Source organism: Chrysemys picta, chromosome 11 (assembly GCF_011386835.1).
Source record: "Chrysemys picta bellii isolate R12L10 chromosome 11, ASM1138683v2, whole genome shotgun sequence".
Classification (NCBI taxonomy): Eukaryota; Metazoa; Chordata; order Testudines; family Emydidae; genus Chrysemys; species Chrysemys picta.
Genome location: NC_088801.1, coordinates 39118030 through 39141590, shown reverse-complemented (window position 1 = coordinate 39141590; position 23561 = coordinate 39118030). Strand labels below are relative to the sequence as shown.

Here is a 23561-nt window from a genome sequence, read left to right as displayed (position 1 = left end):
TGTATTGTGTGTGGTGGGTCAGTGCAGCAGGCAGGATGGTGTGAGGGGCTGTAGTGTATTGTGTGTGGTGGGTGTGAGGGGCTGTAGTGTATTGTGTGTGGGGTCAATACAGCAGGCAGGGTGGGGTGAGGGGCTGTAGTGTACTGTGTGTGGTGGGTGTGAGGGGCTGTAGTGTATTGTGTGTGGGGTCAATACAGCAGGCAGGGTGGGGTGAGGGGCTGTAGTGTACTGTGTGTGGTGGGTCAGTGCAGCAGGCAGGACGGTGTGAGGGGCGGTAGTGTATTGTGTGTGGTGGGTCAGTGCAGCAGGCAGGACGGTGTGAGGGGCGGTAGTGTATTGTGTGTGGTGGGTCAGTGCAGCAGGCAGGACGGTGTGAGGGGCGGTAGTGTATTGTGTGTGGGGTCAATACAGCAGGTCGGGTGGGAGGCTGTAGTGTATTGGGTGGGTGGGGGTCAGTGCAGCAGGCAGGATAGTGAGGAGCTGCTGTGTGTGTTGGAGAGTATCAGGGCGGTGTGCGGGGGGTCAGGGCAGCAGGCAGGGTGGTGAGGGGCTGTTGTGTGTGTGTGCAGGGCGGAGTGCGGGGCTGTAGTGTAGTGTGTGTGTGTGCGGGGCTGTAGTGTAGTGTATGTGTGTGTGTGTGTGTGTGGGGGGGGAGGTCAGTGCCCCTACCGGCGGGGTGGGAAGGGGGCAGTGCCGGCCAAGCCGGCCGGCGGGGGCAGGTGTACGTGCGGGTTCCCCTGCGCTGCCCGGCGCGCTGGAGGTGCGCGGCGCTCGCTGGTGGTGGTGTTTGCGCATGACCCCTCCCCGTCTGCCCGCCCGCTCGCTCGCTCCCTCCCCCCCGGCGGCGGAGGTTAGCCTGAGCCTCAGACACAGGCGGCTGCTCGGCGGCGGCCGCGGCGACGCAGTGCAGAGGTGCGGGCAGGTTGCGCCGGCCGTGAGCCCTGTCTCCTTCGCGCCCCGCCTCCCTCCGGAGCCCTCTCCCCGCGGCGGCCTCCTCTCCCCGGTGTCGGGCCGGCCCCCCGGCCATGAGCGCGGCGCTGGGTGTCCCCCCGCCGCGCCGCCTCCCCCGCCGCCCCCGGCGGCTGCCGGGCTCCAGGAAAGTAGCTTGATGAGTGTCCAAAGTAGCAGTGGAAGTTTGGAGGGGCCGCCATCTTGGTCCCGGCTCTCCACGTCCCCACCGAGCCTGCAGGGCTGCTCCGCGGCGGCGGCCTCCCTGCTGCACAGCGCGCCGCCCGGCAAGCCGCCCAAGGAAGGTAAATAGCGCGCTCCGTGCCCACGGCGCTGCGAGGGGGGCCCGGCCCTCGGGGAGGGGCCCAGCCGCCGCCGCCGGAGGCCAGTCCCAGGCTCGTGAGGCCGGGTGCGCGGTGAATGGGGGTGAAGGCAGGCGGGAGTCTTGTCCTTATTGCAGGGGTATTTCCCCCTCAGCACAGGGGGGACCCCCAGATCCTGCCGTGGGGGACCCTGCCTTCTCCTGAGGGACAATCGGGAGACACCCCCTAGCCCCTAAATCCAGCAATCTCTCCCTCATCCCTGTTTGTTAGCAGCAAAAGCGTTTCGATATTCTCCTTCCCCCACCTTTGCCAGGGCTACGGAGGGGGATTGATTAATGTTTGTTCATTTCCTTGACAATCCTTATAGAAGGGGCTAAGTGTACGTGTTAATTTTTCATCCCTTCTTTGTGATTTTTATGGGAGAGACTTGCATCCTCTGTTCCTTTCCTTTCCCAATTTTATTCTCCATCTCATATTACAAAGTAAAAGTGATTTGCTGAATGTATTGGGTGAATGTGGCTGCTGTTGCTTAATGGAAAGGGTCGGGTCCTTTTGGCATCATGGAGGTAGAGTAGAAAAAGAGACCGAGATCAAGGAATTTGTTCCCCTCGGGGAGACACTTTTCCGAGCAGCTAATTTGGAAGACAAAAGTGACACGACACCTTAAAACCACCACAGAATGACTGCAACTTTCTCCTTTCCTCCATCACATCTTAGATGATAATATTTTTCTCCTCCCTCCCCTGCTCCTCCCCTCTTGTGTTATACCGACTGTGAGAGCAGGGTGTTGTGGGTGTTTGCAGGGAATATCTGTATGAAGGTTATGTGCAAACAAGTCTCTTTTTATTCTATTTCAGTTATTGTCCATTTTTCTCTTCCTTGCACTTGAAATACATTGCCACAAGATGTAGCAATTATACAGCTAGTGAAATGCTCAATGCTTTTCACTAAAATGACTGCATGCTGTACACCAGTTACTGCTAGAGAACTTTTATACTCAAATGCATATATTTGTAAAGGGAAAAATATGCATATTAAGCAGTTGTATAATTGACTTGGATGTTTTATTCAGTATTGTTGGCCTCAGAATATTGAGTGCTTCTGTTGTCTTGTGTAGAGAACATGCTGAAAACTTTCAAACTTAAAATAGGCTAATAAGGTCTTAGAGAGAAATTGGATCGTTTTATTTAGAGGACACTTGTGCAGTACTACAAGTTTTATCAGTGAACAATTTCAAGACTTGACAATGTGTTCAGCCTCTTGAAAATGTATAAGAATGAGTGTGTTCTCAATCTCCATGCCAGTAGTTGTTAGACTTGCACCATTCCTTGTGACTTTTGCACATGCTCCTAGATCTGAGATAGGCATGAATACTCTCCAGAAGATATACAGTATGGAAAGGTTGGATGTATGGCATATGTTAAAGATGCCAAGTAAAGTGGCAAGCATTTTGTACTCTTGCCCCCTCAAGCTGAATCTTTAATAAGAGAAAACAGTGGTTTGTGTTTTATATATATAAAATTTACCAGGCTTAGAATAGTACATATTTTACTTTGTGAAGTTTTAATATTTTTGGATGCATTTATTCACCTGTCATAATTGGGATACTTGGTATATAAATCTTAAATTACTGTTGCAGTGTTATGTTTGTAATTCTTTTTGTAAATGAGTGAGCAGCATAACAAGTGCTGCTTGAACAGCCCTGACAAAAACGATACACAGAGGCATAATTTTATATTTATGTTTCTTATTTAAAATTGGTTAACAATATTACTATTTTTTCTGGCTACAATAATTTAGGTTGTGCAATTCAGAGGTTAGAGAACAACCACAAAACCTGCTCTGTGTTGCAGGATAGCATAGTGTATTTACATACTATATTAATATCATTTATTCCCTGAGTGAAAACAGCAGACTCTGCTTTTGCCTCTTCCCTACTGTAGAGCTACTGAATTATTTTTGTTTGAAAAGAATGTGAGATATAGTCTTTTTTTAAAAAAATCTCTACCCGTTGGGCATTAACACTACACCTTACATTAACGCAAAGGAAACTTGCATGTCAAAAGAACCTCACATCAAGGTAATATGTCCCATAAAATAAAAATCAGCTATTTAACAATAGACTTGCACTATTTTCCAGTTATGCACATCAGTAAGCTCTGTAAATGAGTGATGGTTTGAAAGATCTGTTAGGTAATAGATTCATAGCTGTTTGTTCTCCCATTGATTAGTGCTTGGAAATTTGGAAATGTCCATTATTTTTTAATGCTGTAGCTATGACTAGCATTCTTTTAAAGTGTTTTTTTTTTCTTTTTGGTTGAAACGCCCTATTCTGTGCCCTTTACTAGGTATAGGAAGGAGACACTTGGTTGTGCAAGTTATAGCCTACAAGTTATGCAGAGGCTGAGGGTGATGGAATGTATTTGAATACCTTATGTTTTGCTGGTTTTTTTTGTGTATCACACACAACATCTGTTACTTAAGTACTTACCAAATATTGCTGTTGGTAGTGAAAACTTCAGTAAAAATCAAAAGGCCAGATTCTGCTCTAAATTACAGTGGTATAAATGTGTTGTATATCTGAAAATCACCAGTATAACGGAGTAGAATTGGCCCAACATTTAATGCACGTGATTTACTAGCTAGATAGAAATGTAAGTTTTATATGTATTAAATTGATACAACTTTGCAAATACTTAGACATTTGAGGAGCTCCTGTAAAAATACTGACAGACTTTGGCAATTTTTTTCCTAGAAGTTTCTTGACAAATATTAATAATAATTATTATTTGTATTCCTATAGCACCCATACTATGCTAGGTGCTGTCTGTACAAACATGAAAACTCAGTTCCTCCTCTGAAGAGTACCCAATCTGGGCAGTGTTCCCAAATGCAGGTTTGCCTTATGCTTGCTACACATAGTGTGGTGTTCATAGGTATGAACATGAAAGCAGCCCGTTCAGAGTGGTTCCTTGTCTACATTAAATTTTAAATACATGAATACTTGGGCAACTTTCAGGGATTTTTTTTCCCTGTTATTACTTGTGTGAAGTGTAGAACGCAACAATTGCAAATTAGTTACAGGTAAATCTTTAGCAAGTCCACTGTCTCTTGTTGTTTCTTGACATGTAGTGGGAGATGTGTTTTGAGTTTTGAATCGTTTTATGGAAGAAGTCAGGTGAGATAAGGCAATGCAAGAAATCTGGGAGGTAATTCAGATTTCACGGTGATACTTTGCGTTTATTTTGTTTTAAAATGTGAATGAATGTAGCACTCATGAAAGAGAAGGTTTAATGTTAGTACTGGCATATGTTTCCCTACATATCTTTACCAGTGTGCTGAGCTTCTTGTTGTAGGTTTCCTGTTAACAAGCTGATAGTCATGCCATATTATGTGGATTTGTGATGTGCACAAAATGAGTAATGGGAAAGGTCACTAAAATCAGTTGTATTTTTGCCCTTTATGGGGGTGGGGTACAGCAGGCGCATTACAGGAGCTCTTACCTGACCATATCTCCCTTCTTCTGCTGGCTTCCAACTTCTAGCCAGCTACACTTTCCCCTTTTCTGTGCACCTTTGGAGGAAAGCGTTAACACTTCAAACTTTAGGAAGTCAAAACGAGGGGAGCTACGTTCTTATGTTTGCGGTAGGAAATGAGCCAGTATCTTGAGTACTTACATAAGTTTGCAAGTGTGGGGCTCTCTTTCTGTTGACCTTAGTTTTTTTCCCAAATAGATCTCCCTCCACAGGATATAGATGGAGACTTTTGTAAGTATTCAGTATTGTGTGGCCAACAGACCAAGGGGACCTCATCTTCCCCTTTCCTCCACAGTTTCTCTCGGGACTGTTGGATTGGGCCTCCACTTTTGTGGATCTTCTAGGATTTCCAGGGTGAGGGCTCTTATTCAGTGTCCCTTAAAATAATTTGTACAAAAATTAAACAACCAACCAACCAGTAACCCATGGGAAATTTCATTGAGATGAAGCTAAGGCTGCAGGCAGTACACATAGTTGGTTTGAGTAAATGTTATCTTTCAAGAATGTTAGTTTTACTAGTACACACAAACTTCAGAAAACCCAGGAAATTCAGAATTAAGATTAAATTTACAAAAACCCAAACCTTTGGAAGTATGGCAATTCATAGTGAAGGTAGCCAAGTTATGTTAACTCTGCCTCACGTTGATTCTAGGCTACTATTTTTCTTTCTTTGCATGTAGAGCATATAAACTTGGCAGTACAGAACACTGCACTCTATAACTTTGATACTGTTTTTCTTATATAGTAACTAAAATTTAGCACATAATATTTAAATAGTAGTTGAATTGACTTTCTTGGCCTATATCTATAGAATATAAGGCATTATGTTACCAGATGATTTTATTAGTACAGCACTTTGTGCATCATTAAAAGTGATGTGCATCTATCTGAGCTAAACTTTCACCACTTAATACTAAAGTGCTCAGTACTGTAAATAAACAAGTTGAGGAACATTCTAGATGACTTTGAAAAATAGTGTTAATATTCTGTGCATAAAATGCAGGCATTAAATGGATTCACTTAAGAGTGGTAATATACACTTCAAATAAATTGACTTCTAAGTTGTCTTTACTGCTCAGCGTATCATTAATTGAAAGCTTAGGCCTTGTCTATACACAGTTTTTATATACTGGTTTAACTGTTCCAGGTAGGGGGTTGATTTTTTTTTTTTTACTAAAATGATTAAATTGATATAATATTACAGCTGCGTCCACACTAGAGGTTATAAATGCTCTTTTAAACTGATATAACTGCACCCATGCTAAGGGGTTGTAATGCTTTATACCTGTACAGTTAAATGGGAACAATCTTTGTGTGTAGACGTGACTCTACTCAGTTGTCCTTCAGCTACTAGCTACCGCAAATATTTGTTGCTTCCTGAAACACATCAGGATAAGAATGTCATAACAGAACTTTGTGATGTCAGTACCTTAAACTCCACTGCACTATCTGTTTTTGGTTTTTTTTCCAACGAAGGGGAACATTTTTCTTTTTTCTACTGACTTAATTACAGATGCCCACTTATTTTAAGGGTAACATAATCTGCAAATATCTTTCAGAATGAAAAATCCTGAGAGCTATACTATGCATTCTGTATGCCACCAGACAAAGCGTTAAAAGTTAAATTTAAAGTTAAATTTCACAGTCTTTTTTGAAGGTCAACAAAGCCCAATCATACTGTGTACTAGTGGGCCTTGCTTGGTATTAGAGTCCAGCATGCACTTTACTGGCATTTTCAAATAAACAAACAATCATTGATGGCTGCTTGACACAATCATCTGCCCAAAGTAATACTGTAACTAACCCTATTGAAGAAGTCCCTGTGAGTATATCCCAAATCCTTTTAGATATTTGGTAATTTTCTGAGCCTTCTCTACACTAGAAAGGGCTTGCTAGTATAGCAAGTCCTTTGTTGGTATCTCTTATTTTTGTTGTTTAGAAGTGTCTACATTAAGGTTTATATCAGCAAAAGCTGTAAGTGAAAAATCACCCTCCCCCCCACCAACATAGCTTTGCCGTTGTAAAGTTTTAAGTATAAATCAGGCCTCAGGCATATGATATAGACACTCCAAGCACTTTGGTCAACAAATTTAGCTTTTGGTGGCTTTCCAGTAAACATTCACATGCTTCTAGTAGGTACAGGAGAATTGTTCACTATGACTGGTTGGAGAGAGGATGCAAATACCCTAGGTATAAATCTTAAAGGTTAATTACAAAAGGAAAGGAAAGAACTTCCAGACTACATATGTAAAGGCAACCCAAAAGGAGGATACCAAAGGTTCTTTGCCTTAAGTGCCCAAGCTGCTGTTCATAGCCCACATGATTTGGAGAGAGAGAAACCGTAGTAGACCCTTGGTTTTAGCTTTGGTGGTGGTGTGCTGCTGGTGCTCCGATGGTTGCATCAGGGGCTCTTCTATTGTCACTCTGCCATCCACTCAACTGTTGGTCTATGTCCACTGCTGAATGGCTTCTGCTTCTGGGCAGGACAGACTACGCAACACACCCTGTTCCTTACACTCCTTTGGCTGAGGCTGGCTTAACTCCCTGCCTCCTACTTGATTCTCTCCATCCCCTCTCCTCTGCACTAGATTTTCTGTTTCTCAGCAGTTCCACTGAGTCTGTTCCAACCCCCTATCTATTAAGCTACATGGCCTCCTTGCTGGGTTGCTGTCCTTTTCTCAGCCTTGCACTAGACCATGCTCTTTTCCACACCCAGAGACCCTCTGATCCTCCTCGTCCTAGCTAGTCTAGGCTCTGTCTGTGACCATCTATCAGGCATTGCTACCTTGCCTTCCCGCCGCTGTCTCAAGCCTGCTGCTTACATGCAACTGGCCTTCAGGCAATTCCTGGTTCTTTTATGCCTTGTTTCCTCCATCTGGCCACTCAAGACCCCAAGTATACTCTACTGGCTTGTTAATGATTGGGTCCCTACCCTGGATGACCAGTAGCCAAATCCTATCTCTCCAAATCATTCTAAATACAGGTAATGGGAGAGGATGCATCCAATAATGAATCAGCAGATTCATTAGAAACCAGGTAACACAGTAAAAACAAAATAAAGTATCCCAGAGTTCTCTTTTTAACTTTATTTTAAGATTAATTAAAAAACTAAACATAATTGAAAATTATAGTGAAAAAGAGGTTTACTCTTTTAAGCAGGCAAGTGAATATTATATTGTAAGATGGCTTAGTTGGCATTGATGACTTAAAATGACAAAATTTCTTGTAAGATACATTGTTGTAATTACCCAATGTGCTTATACAAAACTCACACTTCTTATCAAACTGTCTGTACTGGTCTATCTTGATTATCACTTCAAAAGTTTTTTCTCTTACTTAATTGGCCTCTCAGAGTTGATAAGACAACTCTCACCTTTTCATGCTCTCTGTATGTGTGTATATATATCTTCTCAATATATGTTCCATTCTATGCATCTGAAGAAGTGGGCTGTAGCCCCTGAAAGCTTATGCTTAAATAAATTTGTTAGTCTCTAAGGTGCCACAAGTACTCCTGTTCTTTTTGCGGATACAGACTAACACAGCTACTACTCTGAAACCTGTCTTTAAGGAGAGACATTCTCTTAAACAGCTCAACAAATCTCATGTCTGGTCTCCATCATTTAAGGGTTGAAGTCTTTAAATCATGATTTGAGGACTTCAGTAATTCATCCAGAAGTTCTGGGTCAATTACAGGAGTGAGCGGGGGAAGCTCTTTTCGCCTGTAATGTGCAGAAGGTCAGACTTGATGGTCCCTTCTGGACTTAAAGTCTATGAGGGTATAATAACTCTTTTGAAGTAGTTGTGCTTTTTAACATACTTTGCAAATATTTCTTCATACCTTGTATGTAAAAATATATTTTAAAGCCATTGTACTGGAGATTCTTTACCTTTGTGCAAAATGCATTAGGTTTGATGGATAATGAGCACATTTTAAGTCATAGTAACTAAATTGGCAGGAAAAACTTTATGCTAAACAGGTGGCAAATTCTTCCAAATGTTTTTTTTGGTGAAAGATTTTTGCTTCTGTTACATTAGATGTTTTAATAATTCTTTATTAAGCCAAAATTACTTTTACAGTCACTTTTTAAATATGAAAATAAACAACCCCCAAGACAATTGTCTTCAAAGTTTGGCCCTGTTAAGAATGGTCAAAATAAAAGTTGTTAATATAAGAGCTAAGCTTAGCATTTTTCTTTTGAACTAGAATTTATGCTACAGTACAAAAACAGTTACAATTTTCAAAACATACAACATCTTCTAGATTATAAATCTGAATCAAGGCTTGATATATAAAGATATCAATAAAAGTGTATATTAAAAGCTACCCCTAAAAAAAAGCTAATCTAATTTTTGATAAGAAGTAAAATAGTAAATTTGAGGCCCATATCTTATCCTCTTTTTTTATAGGGACATTTTTTATGTGTTTCAGACCAATCCCCATCCAGAATTCCTAAAAGATGCTAAACTTTTATTAGGGCTTGTCTTCACGGGGGACACTCGGGAAAGTTAAGGTGAATCAAAAGGTGTGAAGTGAATGCATATAAATTAAAGTGCTTTAAAACTTCCAACCTCTCCCATGCCCCCCAAAACTTGTGAATTCTTTCATTCAGAAGTAAAGTGGCCTTAGTTCCCTGTAGCTTCATTCTCTTGCAAGATACAGCGAACTAAGGCCACTTTGACTCCTGAGTGAGAGCATCCATGCAGGTGTTTTATGTGCTCCAACTAAAGTGCATTTGGGTTCTCTGGCAGTCAGTGCATCCTATATGTTGGCTATTAAGAACTGAAACAAAAAAATCAGCCTCACTCCAGTTTATTTTAAATGGTTGAAATAAATTTCTCTTTCAAAGCAGTATTTGACACTATTGGAAACAAAATATGGAAAATACACAAAGATTTGTAATCAAACAGATGTATTAATGCATTTGTGATATAACATGGCTCATGTGACATCTTTTTATTAAATTATGTTTGTAACTACTATACACTACTCATATAGCCATGTACTGGCTCTCTCCAGTCTTAAAATTTTAAGGGGGGGGGGACTAAAAGCAATGGATGTGTATGTTTGCATTCTTTTGTTCTGAAATCATTAAAGTAACCTTTGTATTCCTCTAAATGTCGTCTTGGTTGTTACATTTTGTTTTTGCATTTTTCTTGAGAAATAAACCGAAAACAAATTTTTAAGGAAAGGCAAACTTGGGGCTAAACAAGTTGTTTCTTTTAAAATATCATTTGCGCTGTCTTTCTATGTCTAAAAAGAAAGGCATACGTATTTACAACCGTTTCTGAAACTGAAAGCTGGCCTCTCTGGGAAGCTCAAACAAGGCCAAGAAAAATGAAACATTTTTATTCTTAGAATCTTCTTTGCTAAGGACTTGTCATAAACCAAAGCATCTGTTGTAAATAGAATAGTCAATAGACTAGTCTGCTTTAGCTGAATTCTAAGTTGAAATGATGTACCAGGATGGAGAAATTAATAAGGTACTTGTTATCGCATGGCATATGCTACCAAAATGCACCATCTCCTTTTCTGCCTCAGGATCACGCTTATCATTTTTTTCTGAACAGGGATTCCTCCACAGCCACCTCCTTTGTTTTGTATGTTTAAGGTACATCGAGAGGTTTGACTGTTTTTTTTCCTGTACTTTAGGTGAGGGCAGGACTTAAAAGAGAAATAGAAGGTACTGTTCTAGGCAGTTGGTTTATCTTGATGAAGAGTATTTCTTTTGATGTCTATACCTAACTCTATTGTTACTATATTAATTTGCATCTATTTATTCACAGAAATACATTTTATTACTGCTGCTCCCCTTTTAAAAAAAGAAAAAGGCAACCATTAATTGAACTAAGAGTTACAAATGGTTGCCATGTTATAGATTTAGATGCCATTTGGTTATGTTAATATTGCATCAACATTCACAAATATATTTAGCATGCGGAATATACTCTGAAGCAGATTAAAAAGCTGTCTTGCAGATGTGCTATGTAATCTAGTACTGAATATCAGGATATGCGTTCAGAAATAACTGTCGTAAGTAAGTGTATTGAGGAATGTAAAATTAGTATGAGAAATATTGTTTTTGTTCATATTTGAGTTAAAATAATTTAAGTGCAGTTTAATGTTTAAAATATATTTATCTTTATAATTTATGTAAAAATTCTGAACTAGCAGTGTTTTTCTCAGCACATTAAATCCTCATTAATCTAATTTGAGTATTTGTGTCAAGCCCAGCCTCGTTTTAATTCTTCCTATCAACTACCTGCACTGAGTCAGTCAGTGAAGCAACTGCTTTGTAATTAAATTGTGTTATTAAATGATGGTGAGATAATACTAGCACTCATGGGGGCTAGTATTGAAACCCGAAGCCAAACTATGAAGGGCAACTTTCATTGTCTTTGGGTGCACCAAGCAGGGTGGATAAAAATCAATTATTTTTAAAAAAAAAAAACCAAATAATCTGATTTTTATTTAAATTGGATTTTTTGATAAAATGCTTTTTGAGGGAAAAACCTATATAAAGATAACTTTAATTAAGATACATTGTAGCTCAAAGATACCTCATCATGGAATAGGGATTATAAATTCTAATTCTATAGTATGAGACAATATATTCATGTAAGGTTTAAGAAAAGTTTTGTAAATGAGTTCCAATAGTTCATGGATTAGGGACCCAATTTTATGGGGTTCCACAGGCTTCTGTATAGATTATTTAGGTTAATCTTTCTATCTACCCAGTGGGACTCAGTGCTCAGTCTCTAGAAGATACCATCAGAGATGCTTAGTTTTGCAGTTCACAAACTGTGGATTTGTGTCTCCAGAGGTAAAATGCTTGTTAACAGCAAAAACGTTTTGAAATAAATAAATAATATATAGAGGTGAGAAATAACAGACCTCAACCCTATTGTCCCTCTGCAAATTTGTGTACACAGTGTCAATCCCTTACCTCTCTAAAAGTGCAAAGTTTCAAAAAGTTCAATGAATAGAAGATTGTTGGGGGCAGAATAGATCTGGATAAGGAGTAGAAGTCTGGAGATAAATGTGAGACGCGAGGGACATATGCTTGTTTTGTTAAAATATTATATGTTTGCTGTTGAAGAAAAAAATCCAGAATACTTAACTTTGTTGTTTTAGTTAAATAAAACAATTTAAATGTCTGTCTGGTGGTGATCTCCTCCTAATACAGCATGGCAAGAAAATCCTCCAAATATTAATGATTAACCTGTTGAATTGGAGATCGTTCACCTCCCAATGACTTCATAAATTTCTGCTTCAGTTACCTTTGGTAAATGAAATAACCAAACAATCAATCATTTTCTGATATAGCTGTAGAATTAATCTGAAAAATTTTCAAAATAAATCACTGTTTAAAAATGTATAGTGTGTACCTTCTAAAAATGAAACCTACATCTATCTGAGTTGTGAAGTCTATGTATGAAGGTTATAACAACCAACAAGAATGCACTTTTATGTAGAAACCCATGATTTAAATGGAGTCTTCCTGACTTTTGATTTAAATCAAATCCACCCTGACACCAGTACTGTAATTAAACACCTATGGCTGGCCCATGTCAGCTGACTTGGGCTTGCAGGGCTCATGCAAATTTTGGTGTAGATATTTGGGCTGGGACTCGAGCTCAAGCTCTGGGACCCCAGAGCCCAGGCTGCAGCCTGAGCCCAAATGTGTACACTGCAGTTTTACAGCCCTGTAGCCAGAGCCCTGTGAGCCCAAGTCAGCTGACAAGGATCAGCTGCAGGTGTTTAATTGCAGTGTAGAAATAACCTTTGATAGCATACTCATGCCCACAGGATCTTATCAGTGCCTTGTCATTTGGTATATGCTGTATATTCTAAAGCATCCAAACGGTTAATGCTAAGGAAAAGTCAGTTTAAATTAAATATACAGTATATATATCTCCTTAAAGTTGTAACTCTAGCAAACTCAAACTTTAGGTTTGTTACTAGATTTCTTTTTAATGCTCCAATATATTTGTTCTAAGCTTACTCTAGAACTTTATATTCAACTCATAGACAAAATATTTCAGAAATACTGCTAAAATCAGTCTCTTAGCACCTGATTTGAAAAATTGGTTCTTGCTTTCACTTTTTCCTGAGTCAGCACCTGAAATGGGAAACGAATGTTTGATAATGGGCTCTTCAATTTAGCAGAGAAAGATATAACATGATGCAGTGGCTGGAAGTTGAAGCTAGACAAATTCAGACTACAATTAAGGCTTAAATTCTTAATAGAATAATTAACCAGTGGAACAATTTCCCAAGGATTGTGTTGGATTTTCCATCATTGACAATTTTTAAATTGAGATTGGATGTTTTTCTAAAAGCTCTGCTCTAGGAATTGGTTTGGGGACATTCTATGGCCAGTGCTATACGGGAGATCCAATTAAATGATCACAATGGCTCCTCCTGGCCTTGGAATCTATGAGTGTAGGTCTGTTAAACCAACCAATTGATTAATAAGGTACAGATATTCCAAAATTCAGATATCAGATTGTAATTCAAAATTGGTGTTGCCAATCCAAATATCTTGATCTTAGTTTTTCTGGTATTGCTGGCTTTCAAAAATAGTATTGTGAATTTTATTAATATTTAAAGGAACATAGTCTGTCTTTGCATTACATTGCAATTGTGTATCTTGATCTCCTCCTCCCCAGTTGCTGTGCTTGGAAGATGCACAAATGCTTAGTTTCAAAATTAAGGGGGATGCTAGAAGCAGAGAATAGTTTATCTCATGGAGCAGTAGTGAAGTCTCAGGCAGATTGCTGGGGATAGCTGTAGTGGGACCAAAGCCATGCAATGCAAATGGGATGCTTGGTCACCAAGGTTTCTCTGTCCTCTTTGTCTCTCAATCTTAATTGTGTGGTTTTTCCTCTCCATAAGAGTCTCTCTTCTCTCTGGAGCAGGAGGGAACAGCAGATGCAGTGGTGAGAATAAGATGTGAAGAAGGCAACTATATAGCAGTGATTCTCTACAGCAACGTGCTGTATATCTGCTGCAGCCATTTCTCTCCCCAGTGGCTCATACAGCTGTAATGGCTTCTCAGCTGGCATTGGTCTCACTATAGCTACCCACAGCAACCTGCCTGAGACTTCACTCCTGCGGCATGGGATTAATGATTCTCTGCCTCTGGTATCTACTCGCTGTAAATTTAGCGAGGGTGCCACTAGAAATGTAGCAGCTGTTTGTTAGTCTGTTTCCCCAAAGAGACTGTGTCCTTCAATGCAAAGTGTAGCCTCTCAGCTATACCCATGGGAAACTTTGCTCCTCCTGTGGCTTCTATCCCTGCCTTGGACTCCCAGGTAGATGGTAGCCAAGATTAATTCTTAAGCCACAGTCCTTAGGAAACAAAAGTCTTGGTCTGTTGCAAAGAAGTAGACAACAAAAAGGTACAGTAGAACCTCAGAGTTACGAACACCTTGGGAATGAAGGTTGTTTGTAACTCTGAACAAAACATTATGGTTGTTCTTTCAAAAGTTTTGCAACTGAATATTGACTTACTACAGCTTTGAAACTTTACTACGCAGAAGAAAAATGCTGCTTTCCCTTTATTTTTTTGTAGTTTGTTTAACACAGTACTGTACTGTTTGCTTTTGTGGGATGTCTCTCTGCTGGGGGTGTCTCTCTGCTGCTGCCTGATTTACTTCTGGTTCCCTAAGAGGTCTGTGATTGATAGTCAATTTGTAACTCTAACTCTGAAGTTTTACTGTAACATATTGCCCAGGAGTTTCACTGTTTCCCCAGCATCATCCCTCCGATACATGTAAAATCTAACCAGGGATACAAGAAGAACCTAAAGAAGGAAGAGATCATCCTGAGTTCAGATTTTGACATTAGCTCAAAGCAGCCCATGTTGATAGTGAAGTTTCTGACTTGCAACTGTTTGACCTTCCCAACTTGGCAGAAAAGTCTCTTGATTTGTTGCCAGTCCAGTATTGTAAGAGACAAAAGTCAAGTAAATCCAAATGCAGGAGGAAGTTGAATTCAATCATCTTCACCTAGTTCATTGCCAGTGGAGGCAGAGCTTTCCTACTCAGATCAAGGGAAGGAGGAAGAAGCAACTAAAAATGGATCACCCATCCATACCCCCACTTTCTCTGTGAAGCAACATAGAAGACTCCAAGCCACTAAAAAATTGGGAAGTCCTCTCATGCAAACCAATCTCTCCTCTGGATCTTAGATCATTCATTAAGAGGGCATAGGAATAGGTTTGGTAGGGGAAGAAAATTTAGATCAGATTACAATTTCAGAATCTTTACTAGTGCCAAGTAAACAGCATGACTTGGGGGAACCACTACTCAATGAGTCAGATTGCCTGGTAGGGAGACTAGAGATTTACTCATGGTTTGTTTGTTTTGGGGTTGGGGTTTTTTTTGTTTTTTTGGGGGGGCGGGAGGTGTGGAGACACTATTACCTCAGATGCTGTCTAGTGACAGCTTAAAATAGATAATTGATTAAATGATTCGGTACCCCCAAAGGAAATGTGTAATATTTTGAAAAATCAAAGAATCCATACAAGCACAAATGGGGTCATAAAAGCCAACTCACATTTACTGATTGGGGCCAAAGAACTGGCCCCATTGATTGAAAGTGTACAAATATTCATGAAATTCTTTTTGACTGCCATACTCATTCTACTGAGAGCTGCAGATGAAATGTCAGGAGGGATTGCCCACTATTTAGAGAGCTAGCTTGGGAATCAGAAAACCTGCTTTGCCATAGACATTCTCTGTGACTTGGGGCAAGTAATTGAGTGTGTTCCCCATCTGTAATATAGGATAAGAGTACTTCCCCATCTCACTGAAGTGTTGAGGAGAAATACAGCAAGGGATTGTGAGATGCTCAAATTCTATGATTATAGGAGCTATATAAGTATCTAAGTGAGGTAGAAATGTGTCAGGACCACATTGTCATCTTTCATACTCATCTCTCTGCACATTCTCAAGATGCTGCAGTGTAGGTATCCTGTCCTCTGAGGACACAATATTTGGCAGGGGACTCCTTCTGAATGTGTGATGTTTTTAGTAAACTCTGACTTCTCTATTGATACCATTTATTGTACATAGTTGTTAAGCTAATCTTCTCTTTCCCAGGATGACTTTTTACTGCTGTCAACATCCCACAGTTAAGATGTTGGACATTAAAAGAACAGAGAAGGGTAAATTAGTTCTTATCAAATAATTTCTTGTAGTCTTCATATCTCAAAGTGACCCTCTCTTGGAAGTTATTTCTGAGTAAACACAGATTTAAGGTGTGTCTTCTTTAGATCTGTTGCCAATAGTTGAAGGCTGTCTTGCAAACAGGTATTAGTTTAATTTTATAGCTATATTGAATATTTTGGTTAATTAGAACTGTGGTATTTTAAAACTATAGAAGTTTGTGAACTGGGAACAGATCTGAAAGATAATGCTGCTATGCCTCTTCTAGAACGGAATGTGTGGAGTGTCGCCAATTACCTACCAAGGAGGGAGAGGGAAATTCATTGTTAAAATTGTGGAATAGAAAGGTCCAAGAAAGGAAAAGGTCCAATTCTCAGGAAAGTACAAATTTCCCCTTCTTTAGGCCTTGGCTACACTTGGGAGTTACAGCGCTGTAAAGGCTCCCCCGGCGCTGTAACTCACTCCCCTCCACAATGGCACGGCATTTGCAGCGCTGTATCTCCGTGGTTGCAGCGCTGCATGTACTCCACCTCTCCGAGAGGAATAGCAAGTATTGCGCTGCCGCTGCAGCGCTGCGGCGCCAGTGTGGCCGCCCAATGCGCTGTGAATGGCCTCCAGAATTATTCGGCAGTATCCCACAATGCCTGTTCTAGCCACTCTGGTCATCAGTTCAAACTCTACTGCCCTGGCCTCAGGTAACCAAACATGTGACCGACCCTTTACATTCCCTGGGAATTTTAAAAATCCCCTTCCTGTTTGCTCAGCCCGGCGTGGTGTGGAGTGCTATCAGCGAATCTTTCCAGGTGACCATGCCTCCACGCACCAAGCGAGCCCCAGCATGGAGCAATGGTGAGTTGCTGGACCTCATCAGTGTTTGGAGAGAGGAAGCTGCACAGTCCCAGCTGCGCTCCAGCCGTAGGAATTACGATACCTTCGGGAAGGTATCAAAGGACATGATGGAAAGGGGCCATGACCGGGACGCCCTGCAAGGCAGGATTAAAGTGAAGGAGCTGCGGAGTGCCTACCGCAAAGCCCGTGACGCAAACGGCCGCTTGGGTGCTCCCCCTGCGACCTGCCGATTCTACAAAGAGCTGGATGCGATACTTGGAGTTAACCCCACCTCCACTCCGAGCACCACCATGACACTTCAGAGCCGGTGTGGGGGGGGAGGAGGAGGAAAACGGGAGTGATGTGGTGGTGGGCCAGATGGAGACACCCCGGAATCCCTGGAGCCATGCAGCCAGGAGCTCTTCTCGAGCCAGGAGGAAGGTAGCCAGTCGCAGCGGCCGGTACTTGGTGGAGGACAAACAGAAGAGCAGGTTCCCGGTAAGCGGGTTTTTTTTTCGAGAAGGAATTTTTTCGGTGCGGGCTCTTTGGGAGAGGAGGGTTAGGCATGCATGCCTAGATGCAGAATAGTGCATTGATGTGGTTTATCACATCGCGGTAATCGGCCTTGGTAATCTCCTCAAGTGTCTCATCCAGAACGTGTGCAATGTGCTTGCGCAGGTTTATCAGGAGAGCCACCGTGGTCCTTGTCCCAGCCAGGCTAACGTGTCCGCGCCACTGTGCCGTGAGGGGCGGGGGGACCATTGCTGCATACAGGCAAGCTGCATATGGGCCAGGGCGGAAGACGCATTGCAGTAGAAGACCCTCCCTTGCTTCCCAGGTCACCCTCAGCAGCGAGATATCGTCCAGGACGAACTCCTGTGGAAAATATTGGGACAGTGTTCAGTGTAGGTGCCCCCTGAAGCTGTTGGCTCTCCCCAAGGCACAGAAACCCAGAGGACAGTGCAGCCCTGAAACAATCAGCCCCCCTTACCATTTTGAGGCTCCTGTGGAATATGTGTGCTCTGTTTCGAACGGAAAAATTATGCTATTGTGTAGACCCTGTGTGTTTTCTACTCCTTAACTGCGGGGGGGAATCATTACTCTGTCTGGTATAAATACTAAATGTTGCATTTTGCCTATACAGCTGCATCAACCTTGAGACCTCAGCCATCCCTCTTATCGCCTGCTCAGAGACTGCAAAGACTCAGGAAGAGACCGCGAAAAAGCAAAGAAGACATGCTGCAAGAAGTGATGCGGCAATCTATTAAAGAGAATGAGAAAGCACAGAACTGGAGGGAGAGAGAAAGCAGGATCCGCCAGGAAAACGCAGCGCACCGGCGGCAAAGCACCGCGCACAGGCAGCAAAGCACTGATTGGCGCTCCAGGATGCTTATGAGCCTAGCAGATGCTATCCAGGAGCTGGTAGCCATGCAGAAAGAGGAGCAGTACCGCAAACGCCACCCCCCCCTACAGTCCTTGCCCCAAAACTCTTTCCGTTATGCCCCACTGTCATCTCCAACCCACTTTCCCCGACTTCCGTGTTCTTCACACCACCCGCTGCCTCCAACACCAGTATCTTCTCCACCCAGCCCTGAAAACCATGACTCTTACCCTCTGCACTCAACCCCCATCACCATACAGTATAGCTGTCCTGAAGTGCAGCACTCACTTCACAGCACACCAGACAGGACATACACGAATCTGTGATTGTACTGTTCCCCACTCCACCCCCTTGTTTCTTTTCAATAAATAATTTTTTTTCTTTTCAATAAATGGATTCTTTGGCTTTGAAAACATTCTTTATTATTGCATAAAGTAAAAGACTCCTTAGCCCAGGAAATAAACAGGCACTGCAAGTCTGCTTGTCTGCTAAGCAGACACTGATTCCTAAAGATTGGAACTATTGCAGTTCACTCCCGTGCAGGGCACCAGAAATCACTGCTGGTTTTCAGCCTCAAATTGCTCCCTCAAGGCATCCCTAATCCTTGCAGCCTTGCGCTGGGCCCCTGTAATAGCCCTGTTCTCTGGCTGTGCAAATTCAGCCTCCAGGTGTTGAACCTCGGAGGTCCATGCCTGAGTGAAGCTTTCACCCTTCCCTTCACAAATATTATGGAGGGCACAGCATGCGGATATAACCGCGGGGATGCTGTTTTCGGCCAAGTCCAGCTTCCCATACAGAGATCGCTAGCGGCCCTTTAAACGGCCAAAGACACACTCCACAGTCATTCGGCACCGGCTCAGCCTGTAGTTGAACTGTTCCTTGCTGCTGTCAAGGCTCCCTGTGTAGGATTTCATGAGCCACGGCATTAACGAGTAAGCGGGATCTCCAAGGATCACAATGGACATTTCAACTTCCCCTACCATGATCTTCCGCTCTGGGAAAAAAGTCCCGGCCTGCATCTTCCTGAACAAAGTGTTCCGAAAGATGCGTGCATCATGCACCTTTCCGGGCTAGCCTATGTTAATGTCAATGAAATGCCCACGGTGATCCACAAGTGCCTGGAGAACTATAGAGAAATACCCCTTCCGATTAACGTACTCGGATCCTAGGTGGGGTGGTGCCAGAATAGGAATGTGCGTCCCAACTATCGCCCCTCCACAGTTAGGGAACCCCATTTGTGCAAAGCCATCCACTATTTCCTGCACGTTACCCAGAGTCACGGTTCTTCTGAGTAGGATGCGATTAATGGCCTTGCAAACTTGCATCAACACGATTCCAACGGTCAACTTTCCCACTCCAAACTGGCTTGCAACCGACCGGTAGCTGTCTGGAGTTGCCAGCTTCCAGATTGCAATAGCCACCCGCTTCTCCACTGGCAGGGCAGATCTCAATCTCGTGTCCTTGTGCCGCAGGGTGGGGGCAAGCTCCTCACACAGTCCCATGAAAGTGGCTTTTCTCATCCAAAAGTTCTGCAGCCACTGCTTGTCATCCCAGACTTCCATGACGATGTGATCCCACCACTCGGTGCTTGTTTCCCGAGCCCAAAAGCGGCGTTCCACGGTGCTGAGCATGTCCGTGAATGCCACAAGCAATTTCGTGTCGTACGTGTTACGTGGCTCAATAGCATCGTCGGACTCCTCACCCTCACTCTCACTGTCACTTTGGATCTTAAGAAATAATTCGACAGCCAAACGTGACGTGCTGGCAAGACTCGTCAGCATACGCCTCAGCAGGGCAGACTCCATTTCCTGCAGACAGATCGCGAAGCGATGCATCACGGGGGATTGGGACAGGACCCAGAATCCCCCGCACCCCCGCCCCCTTCCCACAACCCACGGCGCATAGCTGCCCATAATGGACCGCTCCCAATAGCGCTGCAATTGCCGCAAATGTGGCCACAACAGTGCGCTGGGCAGTTTTCAGTGTGGACAGACTGCAGCACTTTCCCTACTCAGCTGCACGAAGTCAGGTTTAACTCTCAGCGCTGTACATCTGCAAGTGTAGCCAAGGCCTTAGTGTTCTCTAGTGCTGTAAAATACAGTGAAATCTTATAAGTAATAGAAATCATTATTTTTAAAATTTCAATTTAAGACCAGGGCATTTACAGTTGCTCTTCATTAAATTATATTTGATACACCTCTACCCCGGTATAACACGACCTGATGTAACACAAATTCGAATATAACACGGTAAAGAAGTGCTCTGGGGGGGGTGGGGCTGTGCACTCCGGTGGATCAAAGCAAGTTCGATATAACACGGTTTCACCTATAATGTGGTAAGATTTTTTGGCTCCCGAGGACAGCGTTATATCGGGGTAGAAGTGTATTTTGAATCTATTGGTTTTGTTGTAGGCATTGTCTGAAGATAGAGCATGGAAGGCATTTTTTTCCGTAAAGTAAAATGTATTATTATTTATTATAGGGGAATTCTCTAGTCTGATAAACAAATAAACGATTTAGCTTGCAGTCCATTTAGAAAAATGTCTTTACTATACAGAAACAGTAAATTACAAAATGTTGAATTAGTAACTCCAACAAATACTGAATCACTAGGGGTCGGCAACCTTTCAAAGAAGAGCCACTTTTTTATTTTTGTCTTTGACCAAAATATTTCAAGAGCTGCATCACGCGCAAAGCTACTTGTAGAGTTAGAATTTATCAACTAATAATAATTAAACATATTAAAGTTACTCCTCCTCCTCACCAATATCTTTCATGCGACTTCTGCCGTTTGAATTTGAATATAAACAGGAGGGGGCTCCGGGCTAGGGCAGGGGATTGGGGTGCAGGAGGAGGTGCGGGGTCTGGGAGGGAGTTTGGGTGCAGGAGGGGGTTTTGACCTGGGGCAGAGGGTTAGGGTGTGGGAGGGGGTGCGAGGTGCAGGCTCTGGCCGGGAGGCGCTTACCACAGGCAGCTCCCGGCTGGTGGCACAGCAGGGCTCTGGCCCCACACTGTTCTTGGAAGCGGCTGGCTGCTGGCACATCTCTGCACACCACTGGTGGGGGGGGAGTTGGCTCCGTGTACTGCCCCCACCCCCAGCACCATCCTCACAGCTGGCCAATGGGAATTGTGGGGGCGGTGCAGAGATCTGCCAGCAGCCAGCCACTTCCAGGAGTGGCGTGGGGCGAGCCCTTCTGCGATGCCAGATGGGAGCCATCTGTGGTAAGTGCTTCCCGGCCAGAGCTTGCACCTTGCACCTCAAAAAACGGCTACCTGCAAGGAGGCAGACAAAGAACCGCATGCGGCTCCGGAGCTGCAGGTTGCTGATCCCTGCACTAGACGTAAGCTAGCAAAATATGTAGGGCGATAGCTATTAAGGACATAAATTCATTTAATTAGAGACTAGACTGATTTCTATTTGAACAATACTAGCAAAAGAAATTGTATGCTGTGGTGGTTTTTGTTAGCATGTGCCTCAAATTTGGAAATTTTTCAATGCATATTAATTTTGATAAAGTGTAGTCAATAAAAATTATGCCTTTTCCTGAAGCGGCATCTAATACTTGTTTTACTCTTGCTTTGTTGGAATGTTCTTGGAATTGATGTAACAATAATATAGCAAGAATTGTATGATTCACAAAAGGGAAAACTCCAGTATGCTTTCATTTAATTTTACTCTATCAAAATTTGATTTTGTATTCTGAGGATGAAAATGACACTTCATGAGGGAAGAGGTAAGTAAATGTCCCTGTCTCCTTAATCTTCATTCCTTTTTGTTGTCACTTGTTTAGCAATTCCCACTTGCCTGCTCTATGTGGTACTCTGTTATCAGGGCCTGGAAAATTTGCCACATGCCTACTAGCCAAAAGTAGATACGGAAGATGAGTAGGGTGTCCCCAGTTGTCCTCAGCCTCTTTTTCAATTGGCAAATGTTGGTGTGAAACTATCCCTCTTTGCTTGACAGTTTTTATGTAATTATCCTTAATTAGTTCTCAGATTTTTAGTAATTTTAATCATTTTTTGTCCATTCAACAGCCACTTAAAATGGTAAATCCAGAAAGCAAGTCTTGTTTAAGAGGCGTGTCTGACAAAATGTATTATAAATCTTTGTATCATGTGTCCCTAAGTTGTCCTTCAGCCTTGCATGCTAGGACAAGGGCCAGTCTTCTCTCAACTGTTCAGTCTGTGCCTGATTCACGCCAAGGTGAATGTGGGCCACCTCCTCCTTGGCTGTCATTGGCAGGAAGGGGGAGAAAGGCAGAAGATCTCAGACTTGTCCAGATCTTTTGGTTTGGAAAATTTTCAGTGTAGTTGAATGACACTTTTAAAAATGAGTCTTCCTCTAAAAGCAGACATATAGAATCAGTTGTGTTGAAATACATATAGGGCTATGATTCTGTATGTGCCTAGAGGTTAGGAGGGTGAACAAAGATTAAATTAAGAGAGCCTGACTAATCAGCCAATCTATAATTTATGCTATCACCTATCTAGTAACTATTACAGCCTAGTTGCTGCTAGAGCTATAGAGGAGTGGACCAGCTTTGGCTCAGTTTGGGTATGTTTACACAGCAACCAGACACCCATGGCTGTCCCGTGCCATCTGGCTTGAGCTTGGGCCGTGGGGCTGTTTCACTGCTGTGTAGATTTCTGGGGTCAGGCCCAATCCCGAGAAGGTCCTAGAGCCCATGCTCCAGCCTAAGCCTGGAAGTCTACCCAGGAGTGAAACAGCCCTGCAGCTCGAGCCCTGTGAGCCTGAGTCGGCTGGCACAGGCCTGCCATGGGTGTGTAGTTGCTATGTGTGGGGATAGGCCCTCTAACAACCTTTAAGACTGAGCACATGGCATGAGTTGCCCATCCCTGTCCCTGGGGACAACATATGATACAGGAGCGCCTTCCATCTCCAACTAAGAGCTGTGTCAGTCTTCCCTCAACTATTGCATGAGCTCAGCAGTCCATCTCCCCCATCCAGAATAACTGCCTTCTCCTGCTACTAACTAATGTAGTTTGTTCTGTAGCTTAAGTGGTAGAAGTCTGTGCTATAGAGCTGAAGGTTCAGGATTCAAACAGTGCTGATGATGCGTGACGTAGGGGTTGCTACAGTTGTACATAACATTTTTACCTTTCTCTTTTTAAAACAAACAAAAATGACATTAAAAGAAAACTATTTAGGTTGCAACATCAAACATTTGAAAACTAGGAAATGCCAGATTCTGTTGCCCATACAACTTGAACGCTGCTTGTTTTGTATACGCATTATGATACTCTAATTAACCCAAACCAATCACATACTGTTGTTCTTCACAGTGCTTCATTCAGTGCACAGGATGGACTGTTCTCAGAAAATGAATTGGTGCCATGTGAATGAAGCTATTGT

General features: G+C 42.6%; 1 protein-coding gene and 1 long non-coding RNA gene across 6 annotated transcripts in view; both read left to right on the top strand.

Moving 5' to 3' along the window:
* The first annotated feature begins 762 nt into the window (after positions 1-762).
* TLK1 (tousled like kinase 1) overlaps positions 763-23561 on the top strand; it is a 163477-nt gene continuing 140678 nt past the window's right edge. For 2 of the 5 annotated variants that reach the window (XR_010591303.1, XM_065560763.1), the window contains exon 1: positions 765-1253. Coding sequence is in view for 2 of the 5 variants with exons in the window: in XM_065560763.1 (XP_065416835.1) it covers positions 794-1253 (460 nt within the window). In the remaining 3 variants the exon portion in view is untranslated. Of the gene's footprint in view, positions 1254-23561 lie in introns of all 5 variants that reach the window. The other 3 variants (XR_010591304.1, XM_065560762.1, XM_065560764.1) reach the window with 3 other exon arrangements.
* On the top strand, positions 15850-18601 carry LOC135974127 (uncharacterized). Its single transcript, XR_010591308.1, has 3 exons — positions 15850-15978; positions 16744-17305; positions 17952-18601. It is a non-coding gene; the product is annotated as an uncharacterized LOC135974127 (long non-coding RNA).